The following is a 22,547-nucleotide window of genomic DNA, read 5'->3' as shown; positions in this document are numbered from 1 at the left end:
ACTTTGTGCAAATCGGTCCAGCCATCTCTGAGAAACAGAGGTCACATTTTTTTCCACATACACACATACATACACACACAGACATTTTCCGATCTCGACGAACTCAGTCGATTGGCATATGACACTCGGCCCTCCGGGACGGGATTAGATTGACGAATTTTAGAGTGAATGAGAAAGGCAAAAACATTTTTAGAAAATGTTGAAAGTTATGCATTTTTTTGGTGAGCAGTACTATGTTTCATTAAATCAATTTTAACTTCGCTTCCTATTAAATAAAGACCCTTATTACAGTACATCTCTACAAAAACGAGCTCAATTTGAAAATTAATCTGAGGATTATGATTGATTACAGAACTCTGGAATTTTCTATTGGAATGTTTTCAGGCAGGAATTTGATATTGATGCTATTAGACAACTGTGAAATCAAGACCAATAGATCAGTTACATATCAGGACCCCATTCCGACAATTTATCAAAAGTCCTCATGATGTTTACAACAACAGGTTATCAATCTACGGATCAGATAATTGTTATTGTAATATTGAATTAAATCAGTCAGCATCAATAAATTTTCAACTTCAATCCAATTTTTTTTTGTTGGGTGTGGTGGGGGGGGGGGGGGGGTGTTGTATGGTGGTAAACCCCAAAACTTTCTCTTGGCTATGCCGTTGCTTGTAGCTATTTATTTCGCTTTTTATTTTCCGATATGTTTCAGATCGATCCGATGGTTATAAGTTAGAAAAATTGCAATCAGAAGGTTCGTACAAATGAACATTTTTGCACTGATAAGTTATCAAGTTCCTTCCAGACAACTTGGAAGTGTTCGGTGATTATTTCTAGCGGTTGTAGATAGAAAAATGAAATACAAAATTTGTTTTATTGAAATAATGTTTGGCTTAGTTCAATGGATTATTACTATATTGAACAATAAATAGGCGACAAAGAGTAATCCACAAACAACAAGCCATAACTTTCAAAGTATTCAAAATAGATATTTGAAGTCTTCAGTAAAGTTATTCGCAAAAGTAAGAGCTACAAATTTGCTGAAGACATATTTCGATATAATCACTTCCAAGAAAATTTGTGAAAATATCTCACTCACAGGGGGATTAATCAGCAAAAGCACAATACCAAAAGAAAGGGCATATTGCCTTCATTAAATTCTCCGAAGATACTATTGATCTAAAATAAGCCGTTTTGGCGTTAATAATAGATTACATGTTTTTGGTCATATTTCTGGCAATGGGAAATGATAAAAATCTTTCGCCCGCATTTTATGTTAAATATCTCTTTTGATAATAGTTCGATTTCAACAATCTATAGCTTTTTCTAAAGGTATTCGTTAAAGCTGTCAAAAAACATATAAAGTGTTAATCTATATTGTCAATTTCGGCAGATAATTAAAAAAAAACTGCAAAAAACGCCATTTTTACGCATTCAAACATTCATATCTTGGAAACTAAACATCAGAATCAAAAACAAATTAATAGCGTTCATACTGTTTTTTAGTTCTTTCATTTAAAATTGGTTTGGATAAGATCGGTTCAGCCATTGCTGAGAAACTCGAATGAGAATTTGTCCGTTACATACACACACACACACACAGACATTGTCTCAAATCGTCGAGCTGAGTCGATTGGTTTATAAGACTCGGCCCTCCGGGCCTCGGAAAAAATCTTGAAAGTTTGAGCGAATTCTATACATTTCTTTTATAAGAAATGTAAAAAACAAGTAACAATGTGAATTCTCGTGAACGTTATCTTGTTTTATGTGGACTTTATCTCGGAAAAGTTGGACATCGGATAAGCCTTTTCTCGCGTGAGTGAGAGAATTACAATGCCTGCGTATGATAATAATCGAAAACGTGTGTAATACCAGGACATTACTTGTAATGGATCACTTTACTTTTTGGCGTCGCCAAATTCGCAATCAAAATAAGTTAACTTACCATTGAGTTATTCAGTCGAACAAAAAATAGGCCGTACCTAATGTGGATGTACAAATCCCGTCTTACATCTGTTATACGATTAATCTGATACTACAGATCATTATAAAACTTTGTTTATACCAGCCGATACATTGATACGTAAAACGTTTTCCTTGTTTGCCCCTAGGCTCGAATACTTCAGGTTTCCCACGGTAGTGTAACAACACTCTATAAACTCGCAAGCTTTACCAAGCAACTATGAAATCTTCAGTAGAAAATCATATAAGCTTGAAATAAGCCACCGACATCCACACAATACAACGCAACAACCTGTGTAAATCAAATCAATCTCACTCGCAATGTCGCTTGTAAGACGAAAACAAACCAAAGATCACACGCCAGTGAATACACGCCAGTGAATACACCACAGCGACTCTGGGGCGCGCGCTGTGGCGAATTTATCTGAGCGCGCCACAGAGAATTTCAAGAGCTCTTCTCCACACTCTAGCTCGTTCCAGTGTTGGGTGTATGAAAATTTACCTCTGCCATCAACGTGCGCTTACACATATCAAATACGGTGGTGTATATGAACGAAAGAGAAGCGCTCTCGTTTTGCTTGCCAGAGTGTGGGGAGTAATTTCAATTTCTCTTTACTGCACAGAGGATAGGGACATCACTGCCTATTTGCTAGTGCGGCCAGTAAAACAATTTTGTTTGCTGACTTCTTACTATCGATATAGAAAAAAATTAAAATAATACTTATGGCATTACATTTAGTATCAAATACAAGGGGTGTCTTAAATCAACTTGACGCAGTGTATAATCGCAGTCGGCCATGATCATTGTCATTGATATTTCGAGTATAATTAGGTTCTTTATTGGCACAGTTAACCTCACTTTTCTTGACAGTTCGCTTGTACTGTTTACATGGACTCAGAAAAATTCAAAGTGTTCATTTTTGACAGTTCGCCTGTACTGTTTACATGGACTTTACGATTTGCTTCGAGCGAATTTAGTCATCCACAAATTTTTCTAAGTCCATGTAAACAGTACAATCGAACTGTCAAGAAAAGTGAAGTTAATTGTTTCAGTAAAGAACCTAATTGTATGAAATTAATATTTTGTCTAGGCAATTTCAAGTTTCGTTTTTGTTTTACGAATATAAAATACCTAACTCACAATTTGATGATGGCAGCTTTGGTAAACAATCAAATATATTTAAAATCGAATCAAACTTGTAACGTTTACTTTTGTATCTGTTTATTTGCTTTTGTAACGGGATCCTAGGAGTCGGAGAAACACGTAATCAATACTCGACTTTCTAACAACGACTTCCCCACAAAGTTTTCCATATTCAATCACAGTACCGCCCAAAAAGCTCTGATTGCCAATTTGAGCCTAAATGGAGGTACATATAAAAATAATTATTTAAAAAATAGCCTATGACTATGCTCTTTCATTCTCTCTTCGCAAATGGTTTTGCCTGCAGCGATCCTTTGAGTGGATTACCGATCGGATTCCCAAAAGTCACAACTTGGTACTTGAACTTTCGCACCTGCCGTCGTCTCTTGTTGTTCCATCAACCCAAAGCACACAAATGCCATCGAGCCAGTCCACTTCCATATTTGGTAGAGCCCAATAATTTTGGGCACCACAACAAGGCCATCAAGCCACTGCATGCAAATAACGACGGCGATCGTGTCTCACTACGAATGCCTCGCTGGGTACGACCTGCGAAAAAAAAAACCTAATCGAATCGTCATTCTTCGGTTTCATTTCAGACGAATCGTACCACACGCAGGGTCCGCTGGATGGTTCCCTGTACGCGACGATCCTCAAGAGTCCCAAATCTCCAACTGCCGCCACCGCCGCCGCCGCCGCCTTCGATCGGGACGGAGTAGCGGGAGGTGGTATTCCCCAGACACTGATCTCGCCGCCGGTCGAGTTTAGCAATACGAGAACGATTGTCAATGGTACCAACAGCACCAGCACCACCACCACCACGGTCGGAGCTGGGAGGCAACCGCCGGTGACGCCTCCACCGCGAAACGCAAACTACGTTTACGAAGGTGCCAAACGCTACCAAAGTGTTGTTTCCAGTGCGGGTCGGGTCGGTTACGGTTACCAGGGGAAAGTGACTAGTGAGAGTCTTAACGGTGGTGTGAATCCAAATGAAAATGAAAATAATAATAATAATAGCAGTGGTAACTACAGAGAAGTGATAGAGAACGGGAGCGGTTACGATCAGAACCAGAACCCGGTCGGTCAGCGGCAGCAGCAATCGCATCAAACGCATATTAGGAATCAGGCGGACGGGCGGGAATCGGTTCGGAGCCCGCTGACACTGTCTATGGATTCCGGGATCTCGAGCAGTGGACCAGTGAATCGTGAGTGTTGCTTTTGTTTTATTCATTCTCCTTTCTGAGTCGGTTTCTCCTATTTTTTGAGTTCTGTTTTAGAGTCACGGAAATTGAATGTTATATTTTATAAAAGTCTATGAATCTTTGTTTGAACTTAGCTCTTAAACTATTGAAAACGTTGGCTTTCGTAATGTCAAATTGTATTTTCTCGATCTCATATCGTCAAATAGAGTCGCTTACCCTCTTCATATGTGATACCCCAAAAAAAAATTTATGGGGGTTAAGCCAATTACGTTCGAAGTTGGATTAACTCGGCCATTTTCTCTGTGTGGAATAGGCTGTGCTCTTGAACAAGTGAATATTTCGAATGGGATTTTTTTTCCTGGATCCGCCCCTGATATTTTAACACAAATTTACGCCGGCTTAACGTTCAAACTACTGATTCTACGCCCTCGCCAAACAACCACACTGCAGACACCATCCAACTTAAACATCACTAATCATATTTATTCTCTCTTGGTTTTTTTATTTCCAGGTCGCCTACAGGGCTCCAGCGTATCGCCATCCAGTTTCCCCAGTCAAACTAGTCCGCAAGGTAAGTCAAACTCTTCCCGACCAGCAGAGTAGGCGAGTTACGTACGACGAACGAAACACCGGACAGAAAGTCACCTAGCTCTAGTGTAATTTTTCCTGGTGCCTCAACGACTACAGAAGTGCCATAGTTCAGTACAGGAAAATGAAAACAACATACCCACTCCATCGCCTCCAAAGCTAGCACTTGCCGTTCTGTTACACTTTTTTCTTCGTGCAAAATATTGATGGCACTCGTTTCTCTGGCGATCACCGCCGATGTGAAGAATAAAAACCTTAAAATTCCGCAAGTAAACAACCTTCGACGGTGTGGCCTGGTTCAAGTTTCCTCGTTTCGAAAATGGACATTCCTGGTTCGCGTACTGACAGAGAGGCCCTTTTATGTGATCCGGAAGCGAACGGAGGGGACTTTCTGTCTGACAGCTTACGGGAATTCATTTCTGTCCATTGTGTACGCTGCCGGTTGTGCAGTCAGAATGTCACTTACAGGCAGTGAGGCCAGATTTTCGAAAAATCGTAATCTAGGTTCCGATTTTTCCAGGCAACTGGCATCCCTATCTCTACATACAGAGTTTGACAATAGGCAACATCGTTTTTCTACCGATCGATGGAGTCAGTTTGACAACGTCAAAATCGCTTAAAATGTCATCAACAAACAATAGTAGCAGTAAACAAAAGAAAACAATGAACACTTTAACTGATTTGATGTAAACTAAAGTGCTCCTCGTTCGTATTGAGAATTAATTTCGTTACAAGCAAAGTTCTTATGTTGGCTACAAAAATATGACGTCACATCACCCTCTTGGATTTTTCGCAAAAACATTTTTCAACGATCTGGTGCTGGTTTTCCTTTGCTGTTGAGGAAGAAAAAACTGGTTCGCTACCTTTTTCACATTCCGCTTGCGCGCTTTACTGATTTTGATTCGCGGTACCCACAAAAGGAGATGTCCGTGATGTGGGCTCTGGTTTCTCTCGCTTTAGTCATCTCCGGGAGTCAATTAAGGAATGTGGGTATCCTCGGGGCAGTGCTCGAGTTGCATCAGGGTCGAAGGAAAGTTTCTGTTGAAGAATGGGTTGGACATGCGGGAACGACTTTCGTGGTTGAATCTCCTTATTTTATGTCGTCGAAGGAATTTATTTTAAGCTATTTATTTGATATGTTTTGACAATAAAATGAAGACACAAGAAGCAACGAACGAGAAACAAGATACAAGAGCCAAGAACCAACAGCAATGAACAAAGAACAGAGAACAAAGAAAACCGGAAAACAAGAAACCAAGAAATCAAGACGCCAAGAAACCAAAAAGCTAGGAAATTAAGAAACCAAGAAACCATGGAACCAAGAAATCACTGAACTAAGAAACCAAGAGACCAAGAATTCAAGAAACCTAGAATCCAAGAACCTACGAACCAAGAAACCTAGAAACCAAGAATTCAAGAATCTAAGAAAATAAACAAGGAAACCAAGAAGCTAAGAAACTAAGAAACTAAGAACCAAGAAACCAAGAATTGAAGAAGCCAAAAAACCAAGTGACAAAGAAACTAAGGAATCAAGAATACAAGAAACCAATAAACCAAGAAACCGAGAGACCAGGAAACCAAGAATTTAAGAAACCAAAAAACTAAGAAACCAAAGAACCAATAAACAAAGAAAGCAAGAGATCAAGAAACCAAGAAGCTAAAAACTGAATAACCAAGAAACCCAGAGACCAAGAAACCAAGAATCCAAGAAATCTAGAAACCAAGAATTCAACAAACCAAGAAACCTAGAAGCCAAGAATTAAAGAAACCAACCAACCAGGAATTGAAGAGACCTATAAAACAAACCAAGAAGCTAAGAACTAAGAATTCAAGAAACCAAGAAGCTAAGAACTAAGAATTCAAGAAAACAAGAGACAAAGAAATCAAGGAACCAAGAAGTCAGGAAACCAATAAACCAAGAGACCAGGAAACCAAGAAATCAAAAACCAAGAAGCTAAGAAACCAAATAACCGATAAACAAAAAAACCAAGAGATCAAGAAACCAAGAAGCTAAGAAACTGAGAAACCAAGCAACCAAGATACCTAGAAACCAAGAAAACAAGAAACAAAGAATCAAAGAAACCAGAAACCCAGAAACTAAGAAGCTAAGAAATCAAGAAATCAAGAAACCAGAAATAAGAAATAAAAACAAGAAACAATTAACAAGAAATGAAAATCGTAAAACAAGACAACTATAAAACACGAAACAAGAAACAATAAAACAACAAGAAAAGATAACAAGCGTTCAAGAACAAAGAATTGGAGAAATTCAAAAAATTAAGAAATATAGAAAATGAAGAATTGTAGAAATTGCGAAAGGCAGAATTTGAAGAATGGATAAATTGGAGAATTGTAAAATCGAAAAAATTAAGACTTGGAGATTTTAAGACATGGAGAATTGAAATTTTGGTTACATTCACTGATTTTCACTTTTTGGTCCAATTTTGTCAACCTCTTATGTTTGATGGGTTCTATCAGACGAATAAAATCAAATTCGAGTAAATTCTTTCTAAAGCATAATATTTACCTTGAAGATCCAAATTAAATGCTTTTTTTTTAATTTTGCATTGGAAAATTTGTACTAAATATTCAAAAAGGATTACGAGACCACGTCTAGGGATCAGAGAAGAATATTTGAACATATTCGGTTCAGTAGGAATTCTAAAACCAGGAAAAGATTCACTCATAGCAAAGAACAACGAAAGATTGTCCTGACAAAATATCAGAGAGGGTGATCACCAGCCGACTCTCAAATCTTGATAACCATGAGCGTGAGGAGAAGGATTGCGCGGAAAGCAAGCTTGAGGAGCTGCTGAACAGTTGTCCAAAATCCCAATGGGGAAGGTACAAACCAAGCGACAGCGTTCGACGAATACCAAGTCGCCAAACAATAGTGGGTACGGGAAGGAGCCTCAACCAAAAAAAAAATTTAGACTGTCACAAAATACTGAGCTGGATGACTATCATGTTGGTTGGTTACCCTGCGAATACCCTTAGCCATGCACTGCTGAATGCTAGTCGATGCGCACTGATTGATAGCGCCATGGAGCAGAGCCCAAGTTTAGCGAGTCACATACGAACAAGGGTATCTAGAAGTGGTCTATGAGGACAAGAATACAGCAAAGTGGCTGCAGGATGGCACAGCTGCGATTAAGCCCTGGGAAGGTGCCTCGTTGGTAGCCGTTGAAGCGTCGCAAATTCCAAAACAAGCGCTTTATATCGGGTATTTCCCCGACAGCATCGACAAATCCGATGGAAGCTTCCTCCGCCTGGTGCAGAAACAGAACGACAATTTCTGTCCAGAACACTGGAGGGTCGTGAAGAGAAGAATGGTCTTTCAAAACGGCAGAGCTGTTGTTGGTGGTAGATCAGTGAAACTGATAACCTCCCAACACAACCAGCTGAACTAAGTACTTGCAAAGACTAGAATGCGCCAGTTGAAGGGGGCCCCGGTCTTCACCGAACGTGGAAGTTCTAGACAAGCATGGACTGAAAAAGCTCTTGATTAGCGTAACGAAGAACACTTCACAACGGGCTTCTGATCATGGCAAGCCCGCAGCAAGGATATCGAGTGTATTGGTGGCATCTTGTCTCAAAAGAACCCTACCGAATGTGACTTGCGAACTGATACGCAAGGATAGGATCGGAAACCTGTTGTAGGCAAAGGTGCGCAAACAGTAAGAGGTGTAGCAAATACTGAGCCGAAGAAGGCCACTGGAACGTCGCACAAAACACAGAGCCTGGGACAATATAGGGGACGAAGCATTGGCCCCAAAAATCGACGGAAAAGAAACATCGATAAAATGAGCAGCATCCAACCTTCACCATGCAAAAGGTGCCACAAGCGTCCTTTTCTGGATGTGCACCAAAAAGCGCCTAGACATCGCTCTTCTACAGGAGTCTTGGACAAATCAGCACAAAATCTTTGGTTTTAATTCCTCAGCTCACAAGTTAGTATATTGAAACGACCTGGCAACTCCAAGGGCTGCAGTTTTGATAAACGGAGCAATAAAATTCTCTTCAATTACAGGCAGGGCAGGAAAAGTTCGAAAAATGAATTGATTGCTGTTCGAAGCTTCACGAAGCACCTTCTCAAGCATACCACATGCAATCGATGAGTTTGACACAATCGCTGCGAACATTTAGGGGTAAAACTTATCTCTGCTCGGACGAAGCGAGCTTCGCATCTAGTTCGCTCTTTACAATGTTCGAAAAAGTTCACATTAACCTTAGAAGCACACATCGTCGAACACGAGGTAAGCTCGTGGCTCGTGGTTTTTGCGTTTTTGGAACATTTCCACAGAGTTTCGAAGCGATATTCGGTGAACACATATAAAGCGAATACCTCGTTTATTTGAGAATCGCGAACATCGAAGTTTTATATCGCTTCAAGCATCAGCATCATGAGGCCACCGCGAACATGTTCGCTACGTGACTATCTGTCTTAAAAGCATAAACTGTAAATCTTATTTTGAGTATAAATAAAATGGATTATTTTAAGATTATAATTTAGGATTTAGGGATTAGGTGCGTCGCATACCTTACCAATTTATGAGCCACGAGTTTGAATGAGCGTATTGGTAGTGAAATTCAAATTCTTTTTTTCGGAATACAATTATGTTTACTAGCTACTTTGATTGCAAACTCGTCTTTTCTTCTTCAATCGGAGTATATTTTCCCTGCCAAGGAGTTTAGGTGAAGATGTATAAAGTATGTTTAAGGGGGTAAGGGTTTCAGCGTGAAATTTATTTTTTTTGTGAAATGACTCTTTTGGATGAAATGATACAATATAATGTACAAAAGTTTTGATCAATTCTCTTCGCCCAAATTTCTAAAAAAATCGCAAATAGTGTTTTTTAACGCTAAAACCATTACCCCTCTCTTAATAATCTACCTATCTAAAACAAATTCTTCCTAAAAAGAACAATTTTCGGATGGAATCTCACAGCTGACGTCTGAGTTCAGTTAGACGGCGAACTTCAGTTATTTGCATCCACTGAGGGGTAGTTAGGCGTAGTCCGTTGGCCTTTGTTTTCAACTTGTTGCGGTTTCTAACGTTCTTGCGCAACATTCCTAAATCGGCTAGTCATATTCACTCAATAATATGCGATGATTTGTGTGTTAAACGTTATTTTTAATTTTACCAAATGAATTTATTAACCTAGTACCTACATACTTGAATCCATTATTATTGTCATTAGTTGAATTATAATGTTGCATTCCAGGCACCTGTACCAAACCAAGAGGAAAGCTTCCAAATGATTTTTATAATATTGTTTTATAAGTTTATTGGTTGATTACCTAATCACAAGAGACAAAATATTTATTTTCAAACATTTTCGACAGAATCTGTTCACTTAATAAATGAAGTGTTAAACTTATTACATGTTCCACTTTTATGAAATTTATTTCCTGACTCCTGTACATGTGTTTTGTTATAAATAATGAAAAGGATATTCCAAATTGTTTGTATTGTATTTGTTAACTAATTACTGATGGAGAAACGCAAAAAACTTACAATGTTCTATGTTCTGATTTTTTTTTTGTTGGAAATCCAAAAACAATTCTGAAAAGGACAAAATTTGGTTTATCTTCTCTATGATGTAATCTTTCCTTATTTGACTTTTACTAATAAAAAATAAATGAAAGAAATACTTAGGGCCCCCTGTATTTTTTTTGACTCAGTTATAGCCGAAATGCTTTATGTAAGGGAAATCTCGGAAAATGAGAAGCGAAATAAATAACTCCAAGTAGAATGAAAGTCGTTCTAAACTCGAACTTTTTCGAATACTGTCTTTCCATTATTATTCGCTTTTTGCCGCATTCCATATTTTGATATATTATATTGAAGACCCATATTTTAGATCAATACAATAGTAATTCTTCAAAAGGGCTAATGAGACTTTTGTAAACAAACTTATTTCGCTCATTTTTCCGCTACAGAGTTGAATTTTATGAAAAATACACATGAATCAACATCTTTGCCCTTGGTAGAATCGATTTCAAATGTTTTCTGTGTTGAAATGATAACAAATTAATGGCGACTTCGCTTGAACCTGAAACTGAGTCAGGTTCTAACCCCAACCGCTGTCAGTTCATACATTTTGACAGCAGTTGGGGTTAGGAACTGACTCAGTTTCGCCTCAAACAAAAACCACATAAGAGAAATCAGCAAAACAAAAGTTTGTTCACAAATCTTATTAGCCCTATTCAAATGTTGATATGGAATAATAAAATCAATCAAGATCAATTTCGATTTTTTTTTTAATTTTGCGGTGGTGTAATCCCTTAAGTGGTTGATTTAACGGCTTCTTTCAAAATTTATCGAACCTACTCCCATTCGTTCATTCGTTAGAGTAGTTTATGTTAAAGAGAGTGTACTAAATTAATGGGAACACTTAAATTTAGGAAGTTATGACCCTCGCTCCACAATGCAGTTTACGACAGAATTGCTCAACTGAAAATTATTAAATGAAATGAATGAAAACAAACATTAGACTATAGCATTTTGTACGCATGCACTTCAGAGGTCCAAGAGTTACAATTTCTGTTCTAGTTCTCGGATCGCCAACACATTTTTTTCGATTTTTTGGCCCAGTTCTCAAGGGAAATCCAGTTTTTAACTTTTTGCATACATATTGCATTGAATAAAGAACTTAGATAATGTATTCATAAAGTATTAGTAATAATTCAATTGTCCGTTCATTTTAAAAGGCTATTTTCTATAACTTTACAACTGATTGAATTTCACTTTCAAAATTTCTCGAAATATCATGTTCTAAAAGTTCTCAACCGATATAATATTCGAAAACAGTTATAAAAACCTGTTTTAATCCACCTAGCGGTGCAATTGTGCCTTTCTCATTTCTCTAAACTATGGCACGGAGGCTTTTTATGTTCAACATAATTGTGGAAATGTCCATTACATTCTTAGTACACTTTGCACTTATACACAATGGCATGCCAGCCACGAACTTGAGTTGACGGTGAAACACTTGAAATAAAAAAATATAATACTCCATTAGCCTAATCAGCATTAGATCAATGTTATCTGCTTGCTAACTCATTTTGTCATGCGGGGGTGGGTATGTGAGGAGGGCGAAAGTCCCATGAACGAACGACTCCCGAGCTTAAATTGGTATGCTTTGTGATATAGTGGTGGTTTAAAGATGATGGGGTTGAAAGGGAGGGGTATGAGGGCTGGATGGGGTGGTGGTCTGAGGGGTGATTTAAGGAGATTTTTAAAGGAGGGAAGTGAACAGTAGAGGGGGGGGGTGTAACCCCTCTCCGTAAACAATCAACTACGCCCCTGTTAAAATCCAGAAACCTTATGAGAGTCGAAAAAAAATTTGGCCAGGATTAGGTTGACGTTTTTCAGAGTGATTGCATAACCTTTCTATATGAGAAAGGCAAAAATGTGCCATACATACACACACACATACACACACACATACACACACACATGCACACACACACACATACATACATACACACACACATACAGACTTTTTCCGATCTCGACGAACTGAGTCGAATGGGATATGACACTCGGCCCTCCGGGCCGGGATTGGGTTAACGTTTTTCAGAGTGATTGCATAACCTTTCTATATGAGAAAGGCAAAAATGTCTCATCACACTGGTAGATGGATTCAATGCGTTTTTTTTAAATAAGTGCACGAAAAAACATGCGCCCTTCTAAAACATACTTCTGAATCAAAATGGTTTTACTGTTAGTCGAAAACAAGATTTACAAAACGACCAGAACTGCCAAATATGAATCGGGAATGGTCGAGTTTATTGACATTCCCTATTTATTTCTAGGATTAATCATACACATCATGACGTTATTTATTTAACTGATAATCGATTTTTTCCTTTGAATGGATATCGATATCTTTATCCTCAAGAAAGTGACATAACTGGTAGGTGACTATAGGAACATGACTAAGATAAGCGAGCCACTCAATACGTTGTGTACATTGCATTTAACTTCATTTTCTAGCCCTAATTTATTTCATTTGAAAATTTATCCCCGCCCTGTAGCGAAATCTTGATTTTATCCCTACTGGTAATATATCAGTAGGGTATCTTAAATAAACTTGTTACGTCACTTTTCAGTTAACCCCAGCATTCATAAGCTACACATTGTCACAATTATTTTTCACCTATTCCATTCTTAATACAAGGCCTCTGTCTAGAATATACTTTTTTTGCATAGCTAGTAGGTAGGTATTTGAATAAAGAAAACTAATATCGTCCGGCGAACATGTTAACGATGGCCCTCGCGATGCTAAATTGATATAATCTTTCGATGTTCGTGATTCTGAAATACTTCGAGGTAATCTTATTTTCTGTGTTCGCGAATATCGTTTCGAAGCTCCATGTAAATGTTTCAAAAATATCGATCACACGAACCAAGAGCTTAGCTCGTGTTCGTCGAAAACTACGCAAAAGCTTTTACATATCTTTCCGAACATCAATGAAATGAACAAGAAGCTTCATTTGTCCTCGCCGAAGAGCATGCAAAAGTATCGCCCAAATGTCCGCAATTACGATGGTAAGCGATTGTGATGCGAAGCTTGTGTATACGAACCAATAACGCAAAGCTTCGTGCTTTGAAAGTATTCGAACATAGGTTCGGTTCGAATATTTCCTGCCCTGATTACAGGATTCATTTAACGAGACGTCGTTGCAATAACAGTATGCCCTCATAAAGTACTGCAGAAGTATAAACAAACGCGTTATCATTGGGTGTGACGCAAATGTATATCACATAATATGGGGTAGCACGGATATAAATGGCAAAGGTGAGTACCTACTAGAATACCTTTCGTCAAATGATGTCAATGTATGTAACAAGGTAGTTAAACCTACATTTATGAACGCAGTTGGGACCTCACCTTACGCAGTGCTCAAATAACGGAAAAGATAATGAGTTGGAATGACAAACCTATTCATGTTTGGAAGTGTAAAAACACAGGAAAATAAGGAAAACAAACTGGTGTGTGTTTCGCTTACACCTGGAACTCTCGAAAATAACGGAGGGTAAGATCCAATCTCCATCAGAGCTGGACAGTGGGGCAAATGACCTACAAACCAGGACCTTAGCCGCCTACAACGACAGTTGCCCTCTTGTAACGAGGTCTGTATGTCACGATCTTCCTTGGAGGAATGTTAGTTTAGCACACTTAGGAAGGAAGCTAGACCTGTTCAATAAAGTGAAGATTACTGCCAACTGGTCAGACCACAAGACCGCTCTTACCAAATGCAATGCTTAGTTTAGAAAGGCTAGAAAGATATCAATGAGCAAGTTTTGTAATAACATCGGATACTTTCCAGTGGCAATTCGCCTTCAAAAAACCTTATCAAAGGATCGCACAAATGGCCGAGAAGGGTAAAAAATTGACGGTTCTCTCACAATTGGCGCTAGTTAACCATTAGAGGTTTTAATGAACACCTACTTTTCTGGGTCGGTTGCGAAAGACGAGAATTCGACAGGATTGTGATGGACTCCGTTCTAACAGAACTTATGTGGCATCACTTAAACTGGCCTGTCAGATTTTCACATCATCTTTAATTAAATGGGCTATCAACACCTTCAAACCCTACAAATCAGGAGGACAGAGTCCTGATACTATTCTTCCAATGTTCCTTAAAAAATCGGTACACAATTCTTCCAGATCTACTAAACATTCTGAGATCCAGTCTTATTCTTGGACACCCTCCTACACGCCGGAGAAAAGTTAGGGTAATATTTATTCCAAAACAGTTAACAAGACTTGGCACTACCCAAAGTCTTTAGACCAATCAACACTTCTGAAACTGATGAAAAAATCACTACCATTATATTCGAACGGAGTACTTATCGAAAATTCAGCTAAACAGGCACCAATTTGCATACCAAAAGGGTAAATCTACGGAAACAGCCCTACATACCTTAGTCACACTTATTGAAAAAACGCTTTTAATCCACCTAACAGTGTGATGAGACATTTCTTATAACTCTTATCACTCTCTTCGGATATTATATCGTTTGAGAACATTTAGAACTTAATGCTTCGCGATGTTTTTGATAACACATACTACATGGGATAGTGGCAGGACTCAGAGAATCGCTCAAATCAGCATAGGACAACATCAGTGCTAGAAATCTCAAACCAAATAAATGGGAAAGCGAAAAATGGCCCATTAAATAGACATACCAACGAATTATTGTTAATGCTCTGTTAATAAAATATCTAAATTGTGATGGGAAAACTGAATTTTCCTAAAGGGGTTATATATTGTACTGAGCCAAAAAAATCGCATTTTTTTTAATCGATTTGAAGTTTATACTTTACTCAAATTTACAACGCGACTGAGAACTAAGAAATCAACGCTTTTTCTTGAAAAAAGCGATAGTAGCAGTGATACCATTCAAAGAAAATCAACAGTGAATATTTCCAGACTAGGTTTTATTTCCTATTTAAGAACTATTGTGTTTTATATTCTAGATTGCATGATTCAGTGATCGAAACCCAAAACTTCATAAAGTATTTGAAATTATTAAATTAAAATGGGTTTTTGCTATTGAAATTGACAAAATTATAGTATCGCCCCTTTGGCGATTGTTTACTTTTTCGGTCCCACCTATCAGCATTGAAGTATCGCCCTTACGTTTTTTACAATAACTACAGTTTTACACCACCGATTTCGTCCGGGTTTTTTCAATGGCAATCATTGTTACTATTTACAGCTGGTATCAGCTTGATAATCCTAAAAAATACGAAAAAACAGTTTCGCCTCTAAACTGCTAGCAAAAAAAGTATCGCCCTGATTGTTTGCATGGAGCGTGGAGGGCGAAACTTTAAATAAACAAACAAAAATACAGTTTCGCCCGTTGTATTTTTTGCTGTAGTTTAAGAAAGCAAAATCGTAGAATCCAAATTTTTAGGTTAATTTGTTGCGTTTCAAAGCCCTCATTCGCATGTATGAAAAAAAGCCTTATGTTTATATTTGTAAGTATCGCCCTTTTCACAAAAAAGCGTTGAAATGGAATCGCAGATCCTGATATCACGCTATCTCTGAAGTGCATGCGTGCATAGTTCCAAATTTTACTTCGAGTTCGACTTTTTCTAAAGGTGACTTCCCAGTAGTATCCTTGATTTGAATTATTATCGCTAATCCTAATGCCAAAGAACAAATAAAAACCTCTCGAAAACGAACCGTTTGGGAAAATCATCATCATTACTGGAATTTTCATTTTCACGAAACTTTTCGATAACCTTCCGTCACTTGCGTTAATGCACTGGGTGCACAGTGCTCTGAAAACCTAGCGAAATCGTCTTAGGGCACCAGCGGGTCTAAATCAGAGCTATCTGTGCGGCGAGTTAAATCTGTAAAGAATACTAAAAATTAATTTCTCTTCCATAATTTTCAGTTCAGCAATTCGAGAGATCGTGCTCACCGCAAGCCATGAAAAATAGACTACGTTGTGAAGCGATGGTCATTATTTATTAAAAAATCACGGTTAAATAAAAAATTAAACTATTAAAAAATTTCAAATAGTTTTTAATTTTCACAAACTTATTAGGAAAAATTGTTTAATAAGCTTACGTAATATTGTGTAGGAAAAAAGCTGAAAGTTTCAGTATTTTCTCTATCTGCAACATATAAACCCTTAAGTATACCAATTAAATGGTATACGAATTGGAATAAGTTCGCCAAATTTTGGAAGAAGTAACTAATAACCCCTTGAAAGCTACCTAAAAATTGTTGTAGTTCGATGCAATAAAAAAATCCCCAAAAATGAAATGTACCTATTAATGTGAAATAATACATACAATAAAGAATAATACATACAATAAAGACCCATTTTTATCTATCTCATGGTGTATTTTAGGCGGACAAAATGGGGACATTGACTAAATCGGGCAATTTTTTTTCTTTTTAATAAACTGAAGCTGTTAAAATATTCTTCCCGTCCCTTGATGTAGTCTGATAACTATTTCTGATTATGATGAACTTTTTATTTTTACATATTTCCATCTTCATGATAAGGAAAACATGCGCAAGAAAGGATTTACTTGAATTCAGTCTTGTTCGTCTGCTAGAGCCCATCAAACATATGTTCATATTTGGCTGATAAAATCGGGGTTTCAATGTATTATAATAGATATTCAGCATTCGAAGAAGTTTCTTGTGAACGAGTGTAGAACGACTTTGTTTCTACTTGCTTGCCGGAAATTCGGTTTGGTGAAAATCGATCATACTGTCCAAACCGCATAATTCCGAAACCGTAATTTTTGAAGTTTTAAAATTATGCAGAATTAATTTTTCAGAAAATAGTAACAGAGTTCGTGTTGTCTTTAGCGAATTTGTTGAGACTTTATTATAATCATGAATATTAACTTGAGAAAATTCACCATAAATACTTCTTGGACGATATACCGTCAAAATTATTTTATCAAATGATGCGCTGTTTAACGTTTGTAAAACTCATTGAAGATACTAAACCTCCGAAATTGGCGGTTTCAAAATGATGCTATCTTGACCTTAAATTACTGTTTTTAGACATTTGACCTATACATATAATTGGTCATACAATAAAAATCAAATGCTCATCAAAATCGATCAGAACCTGCTAGAGTCGAATGGAAATCGTCGTTTTTCATAAATTTCTCTCTACATTCGGAAAGTGTTATCCTCGTTATTAATCATATTACGTTTTCGTCTCAACTCGACGCATTCCCAAAATCAAAACCTGTTTTAATCCACCTAGTGGTGCAATTGTGCTTGTCTCATTTGTCCAGACTACGATTCCATGGCTGGTTATGTTCAATACAATGGTGGAAATGAATATTACATGTTTAGTACGATTTGCACATACATACAATGGATCGACAGCCACGATCTTGAGATACTATGTGATACTGAAACATCGCTTGAAACCAGCGGCGGATCATGGAGAAAGATCCGGGAGGTCCAGGTCCTGCCGAAAATTTTCAACATGTTAAGAAATTTTAAACTAGTTTTAATTTTAAAGTAGCAACCCCTCACTGCATACTCCCTCCGGGCCGGTATGATTGAGGATTTTTAGAGTGATTGCATAACCTTTCTATATTAGAAAGGCAAAAATGTACCAAAGTCCAAAAAAGTCAATTTTTGTCAAACATCTCAATGTTTCATGCATTTTAAAGTCATTTGGCATCAAAAATACAAATTTGATTTTGAAATTTTTCATTTCATTTGTGAAAATCGATCCAGCCATCTCTGATTAACAAAGGTTACATTTTTTTCCACATATACACATACACACACATACATACACACAGACATTTTCCGATCTCGACGAACTCAGTCGATTGGCGTATGACACTCGGCCCTCCGGGTCGGGATTAGACTGACGAATTTTAGAGTGAATGAGAAAAGCAAAAACATTTTTAGCAAATGTTGAAAGTTATGCATTTTTTTGTGAGCAGTTCTATGTTTCATAGACATTAAATCAATTTTAACTTCGCTTCCTATTAACTAAAGACCCTTATTACAGTACATTTCTACAAAAACGAGCTCAATTTGAAAATAAATCTGAGGATTATGATTGATTACAGAACTCTGGAATTTTCTATTGGAATGTTTCCAGGCAGGATTTTGATATTGATGCAATTAGACAACTGTGAAATCAAGACCAATAGATCAGTTACATATCAGGACCCCATTCCGACAATTTATCAAAAGTCCTCATGATGTTTACAACAACAGGTTATCAATGTACGGATCAAATAATTGTTATTGTAATATTGAATTAAATCAGTCTGCATCAATAAATTTTCAACTTCAATCCAATATTTTTTTTGGGTCTGGTGGGGGGGTGGTGGTTGTATGGTGTTAAACCCCAAAACCTTCTCTTGGCTACGCCGTTGCTTGGAGTTATTTATTTCGCTTTTCATTTTCCGATATGTTTCAGATCGATCCGATGGTTATAAGTTAGAAAAAATGCAGTCAGAAGGTTCGCACAAATGAACATTTTTGTACTGATAAGTTATCAAGTTCCTTCCAGACAACTTGGAAGTGTTTGGTGATTATTTCTAGCGGTTGTAGATAGAAAAATAATAATGTTTGGCTTATTTCAATGGATTATTACTATATTGAACAATAAATAGGCGACAAAGAGTAATCCACAAACAACAAGCCATAACTTTTAAAGTATTCAAAATAGATATTTGAAGTCTTCAGTAAAGTTATTCGCAAAAGTAAGAGCTACAAATTTGCTGAAGGCATCATTTCGATATAATCACTTCCAAGAAAATTTGTGAAAATATCTCACTCATAGGGGGATTAATCAGCAAAAGCACAATACCAAAAGAAAGGTCATATTGCCTCCATTGAATTCTCCGAAGATACTATTGACCTAAAATAAGCCGTTTTGGCGTTAATAATAGATTACATGTTTTTGGTCATATTTCTGGCAATGGGAAATGATAAAAATCTTTCGTCCGAATTTAATGTTAAATATCTCTTTTGATAATAGTCCGATTTCAACAATCTATAGCTTGTTCGAAAGATATTCGTTAAAGCTGTCTAAAAACATATGAATTGTTAATCTATATTGTCAATTTCGGGAGATAATTCAAAAAAACTGCAAAAAACGCCATTTTTACGCATTCAAACATTCATATCTTGAAAACTAAACATCAGAATCAAAAACAAATTAATAGCGTTCATACTGTTTTTTAGTTCTTTCATTTAAAATTGGTTTGGTTAAGATCGGTTCAGCCATTGCTGAGAAACACGAATGAGAATTTGTCCGTTACATACACACACACACACAGGCACACACACACACACACAGACATTGTCCCAAATCGTCGAGCTGAGTCGATTGGTATATAAGACTCGGCCCTCCGGGCCTCGGAAAAAATCTTGAAAGTTTGAGCGAATTCTATACATTTCTTTTATAAGAAATGTAAAACCTTTGATTGCAAGAAAATAGTAAACTGCGTTTTTCTTGATATCGAGGGTGCGTTTGATAATACGCCGTAGGTATCAATTCACAAGGCCCTGACAAAAAAGAAGTGGAAAATCGATATTCCCAGGGAGGTGTGCTATCACTTCTGCTCTGGTCGCTAGTATAGTATGATATATTTCGTGTTCTTCTCGCTACTCGGAAATCTAAGCAGGACAGCAACTCAGGCATATGATATTCTCCGTTTAAAGTATTCATCAAGATAGTAGCTTGAGCAGCTGGCAACGTTCACGATACGATGGTAAATTTTGCAGAGAACGCCAATGCAAGTTCCTAAGAGAGCTAAGCAAATGTACCTTTTCTGTACTCTTCCCAATTTTAAACAAGTTAGGTGATGCTGATTCCCGGACAAACTGACGCGATTAGTGAAGGCGACGATGGATCGGGTGATGTGCGTAGTACGTGTCTCAGGGACGCTCTCGAGTCCCTTCGAATCACGCAGAGGGTTACGGCAAGGTGATGGTCTCTCGTGTCTGTTATTCAACATCGCGCTGGAAGGTGTAATAAGAAGAGCAGGGATCGACACGAGTGGTACGATTTTCACAAAGTCCGTTCAGCTACTTGGCTTCGCCGATGACGTTGATATTATTGCACGAAACTTTGAGAAAATGGAGGAAGCCTACATCAGACTGAAAAGAGAAGCCAAGCGCGTCGGACTTGCCATCAACACGTCGAAGACAAAGTACATGATAGGAAGAGGTTCACGAGAAGAGAATGAGAACCGCCCGCTTCGAGTTTGCATCGGTGGCGACGAAATCGAGGTGGTTGAAGAGTTCGTGTACTTGGGCTCACTGGTGACCGCCGACAATGATACCAGCAGAGAGATTCGTAGACGCATCATGGCAGGAAATCGTGCTTACTTTGGCCTCCGCAAGACACTTCGGTCGAACAGAGTTCGCCGTCGTACGAAGTTGACCATCTACAAGACGCTGATTAAACCGGTAGTTCTCTACGGGCACGAGACCTGGACCGTGCTCGTGGAGGACCAACGCGCACTTGGTGTCTTCGAACGGAAAGTGCTGCGTACCATCCACGGTGGAGTGCAGATGGAAAACGGCACATGGAGACGGCGAATGAACCATGAGTTGCATCAGCTGTTGGAGGAGCCGCCCATCTGTCATACCGCGAAAATCGGACGACTACGGTGGGCCGGGCACGTAGCCAGAATGTCGGACAATAGCCCGGTTCTCAATTGCAATCCGACCGGTACAAGAAGACGTGGCGCGCAGCGAGCACGATGGATCGACCAGGTGGAAGACGATTTGCGGACCCTTCGCAGACTGCGTGGCTGGCGACGGCCATGGACCGAGTGGAATGGAGGAATCTTTTGTATACGGCACAGGCCACTTCGGCCTTAATCTGTTAATAAATATAAATAGGTGATGCTGATTCCGGCGAAACGAACTCGAGGATTGGTCTGACCAATGCGCAGTAAATACAGATTTTGGACAGTACGGAAAAGTAAAATCCCGTGAACCCTTCGAAACGAATCCCAACTGTCGATTTGCTTTCGCAATTATGTTGGTCATATGATAATTAAGGGACAGTTTTTTGCTAAGCTGATTCATTCGATACCACTTTAGAAAGCGATCCAATAGTGCTTGCAGTCAGCGTCAGTCTTCAACTGACTGGATGTCTAAGCACAGCTTAAGGTCGTCGGCAAATATGAGCTTGCACCCGGAACCTAGCACTACAGCTATATCAATAAAAACAGTGAGTAAAGCAGCGATCCCAGATTGCTGCCCTGCGGTACACCTGATCAATTGGTTATGGGAACCCATATACAACAGTCCAGTTTCGCACAAAGCGTACTACACGTAGCATAGGAGCATAGCCACGACGCGTAAGCTTGTCGGACGCTGCTAGCTTGTACAACTTCTTGAGAAGAATCTCATGGTCGATTCGGACGAAAGCTGCTTTCAAATCCGTGTATATAGCGTTCAGTTCTGTTTTCTTAAAATGGTCACCTGAGCATAGCAAAGAAACATAAACTAAACCCCGTCTTGACCACAGTTTAAAATAAAATGGAAGCTAAACCGAACTTTGAAATCTTATATGAAGTTCACATAGTGCATCATCAGATGTAGGATGTAAGTGGCCCCATACTACTTCAAGAACCAATATAATTTCATGCGGATGGTTCTAAAGTGGGTAAGCTGACTGGCTCGGTAGTCTACGAACCAAGAAATAAAGAAACGACATCAATGGGGAGGTGTCCTACAGCTTTCCAGGCAGAGGCAATGAACACCTGCTCGGAGGTCTGCAGGAAACAAGACTACAGACATGCAAAAATGCCAATCTTCTCAAACAACCAAGCAGTACTGTTGGTAATAAGGCCATCGAAATGTGGTCCTAGCTTGTTTGGCAGTGCATCACATCCTTACAACAACTGGCAAATAATGATATTCTGGGTACCTGACCGCCAAGAACTCGCTGGTAACGAAGAGGCCGACGAATTTAATTAGTTAGGCTTGGTTCAACAAACATGTTTGTTGGACCAGAACCATTTCTAGACATGTCAACCTGTGCCATCAAACTAGAACGTTCAGCTTGGGCAAGAGACCAACTATTAAACGACTGGCGTAACGTAGTAGGCTCTGATCAAGCTAAGAAACTCGTACACCCAGATACAACGAGAGCCCAA

At 38.4% G+C, this 22,547-nt stretch overlaps 1 protein-coding gene across 13 annotated transcripts in view; it reads left to right on the top strand.

The window, feature by feature from the left end:
• The window catches only part of LOC131677221 (tensin-1), a 659,813-nt gene that overhangs the window by 547,182 nt on the left and 90,084 nt on the right, over positions 1-22,547 (top strand). For 12 of the 13 annotated variants that reach the window (XM_058956937.1, XM_058956931.1, XM_058956925.1 and 9 more), the window contains 2 exons: positions 3,709-4,314; positions 4,823-4,882. In XM_058956937.1, coding sequence (XP_058812920.1) covers positions 3,709-4,314; positions 4,823-4,882 — 666 coding nt within the window. The remainder of the gene's footprint in view (positions 1-3,708; positions 4,315-4,822; positions 4,883-22,547) is intronic. The other variant, XM_058956928.1, reaches the window with a different exon arrangement.

Source organism: Topomyia yanbarensis, chromosome 1 (assembly GCF_030247195.1).
Source record: "Topomyia yanbarensis strain Yona2022 chromosome 1, ASM3024719v1, whole genome shotgun sequence".
Taxonomy (NCBI): Eukaryota; Metazoa; Arthropoda; class Insecta; order Diptera; family Culicidae; genus Topomyia; species Topomyia yanbarensis.
Note: the sequence above shows the minus strand (reverse complement) of the source record. Positions and strands in the feature narration are given on the sequence as shown.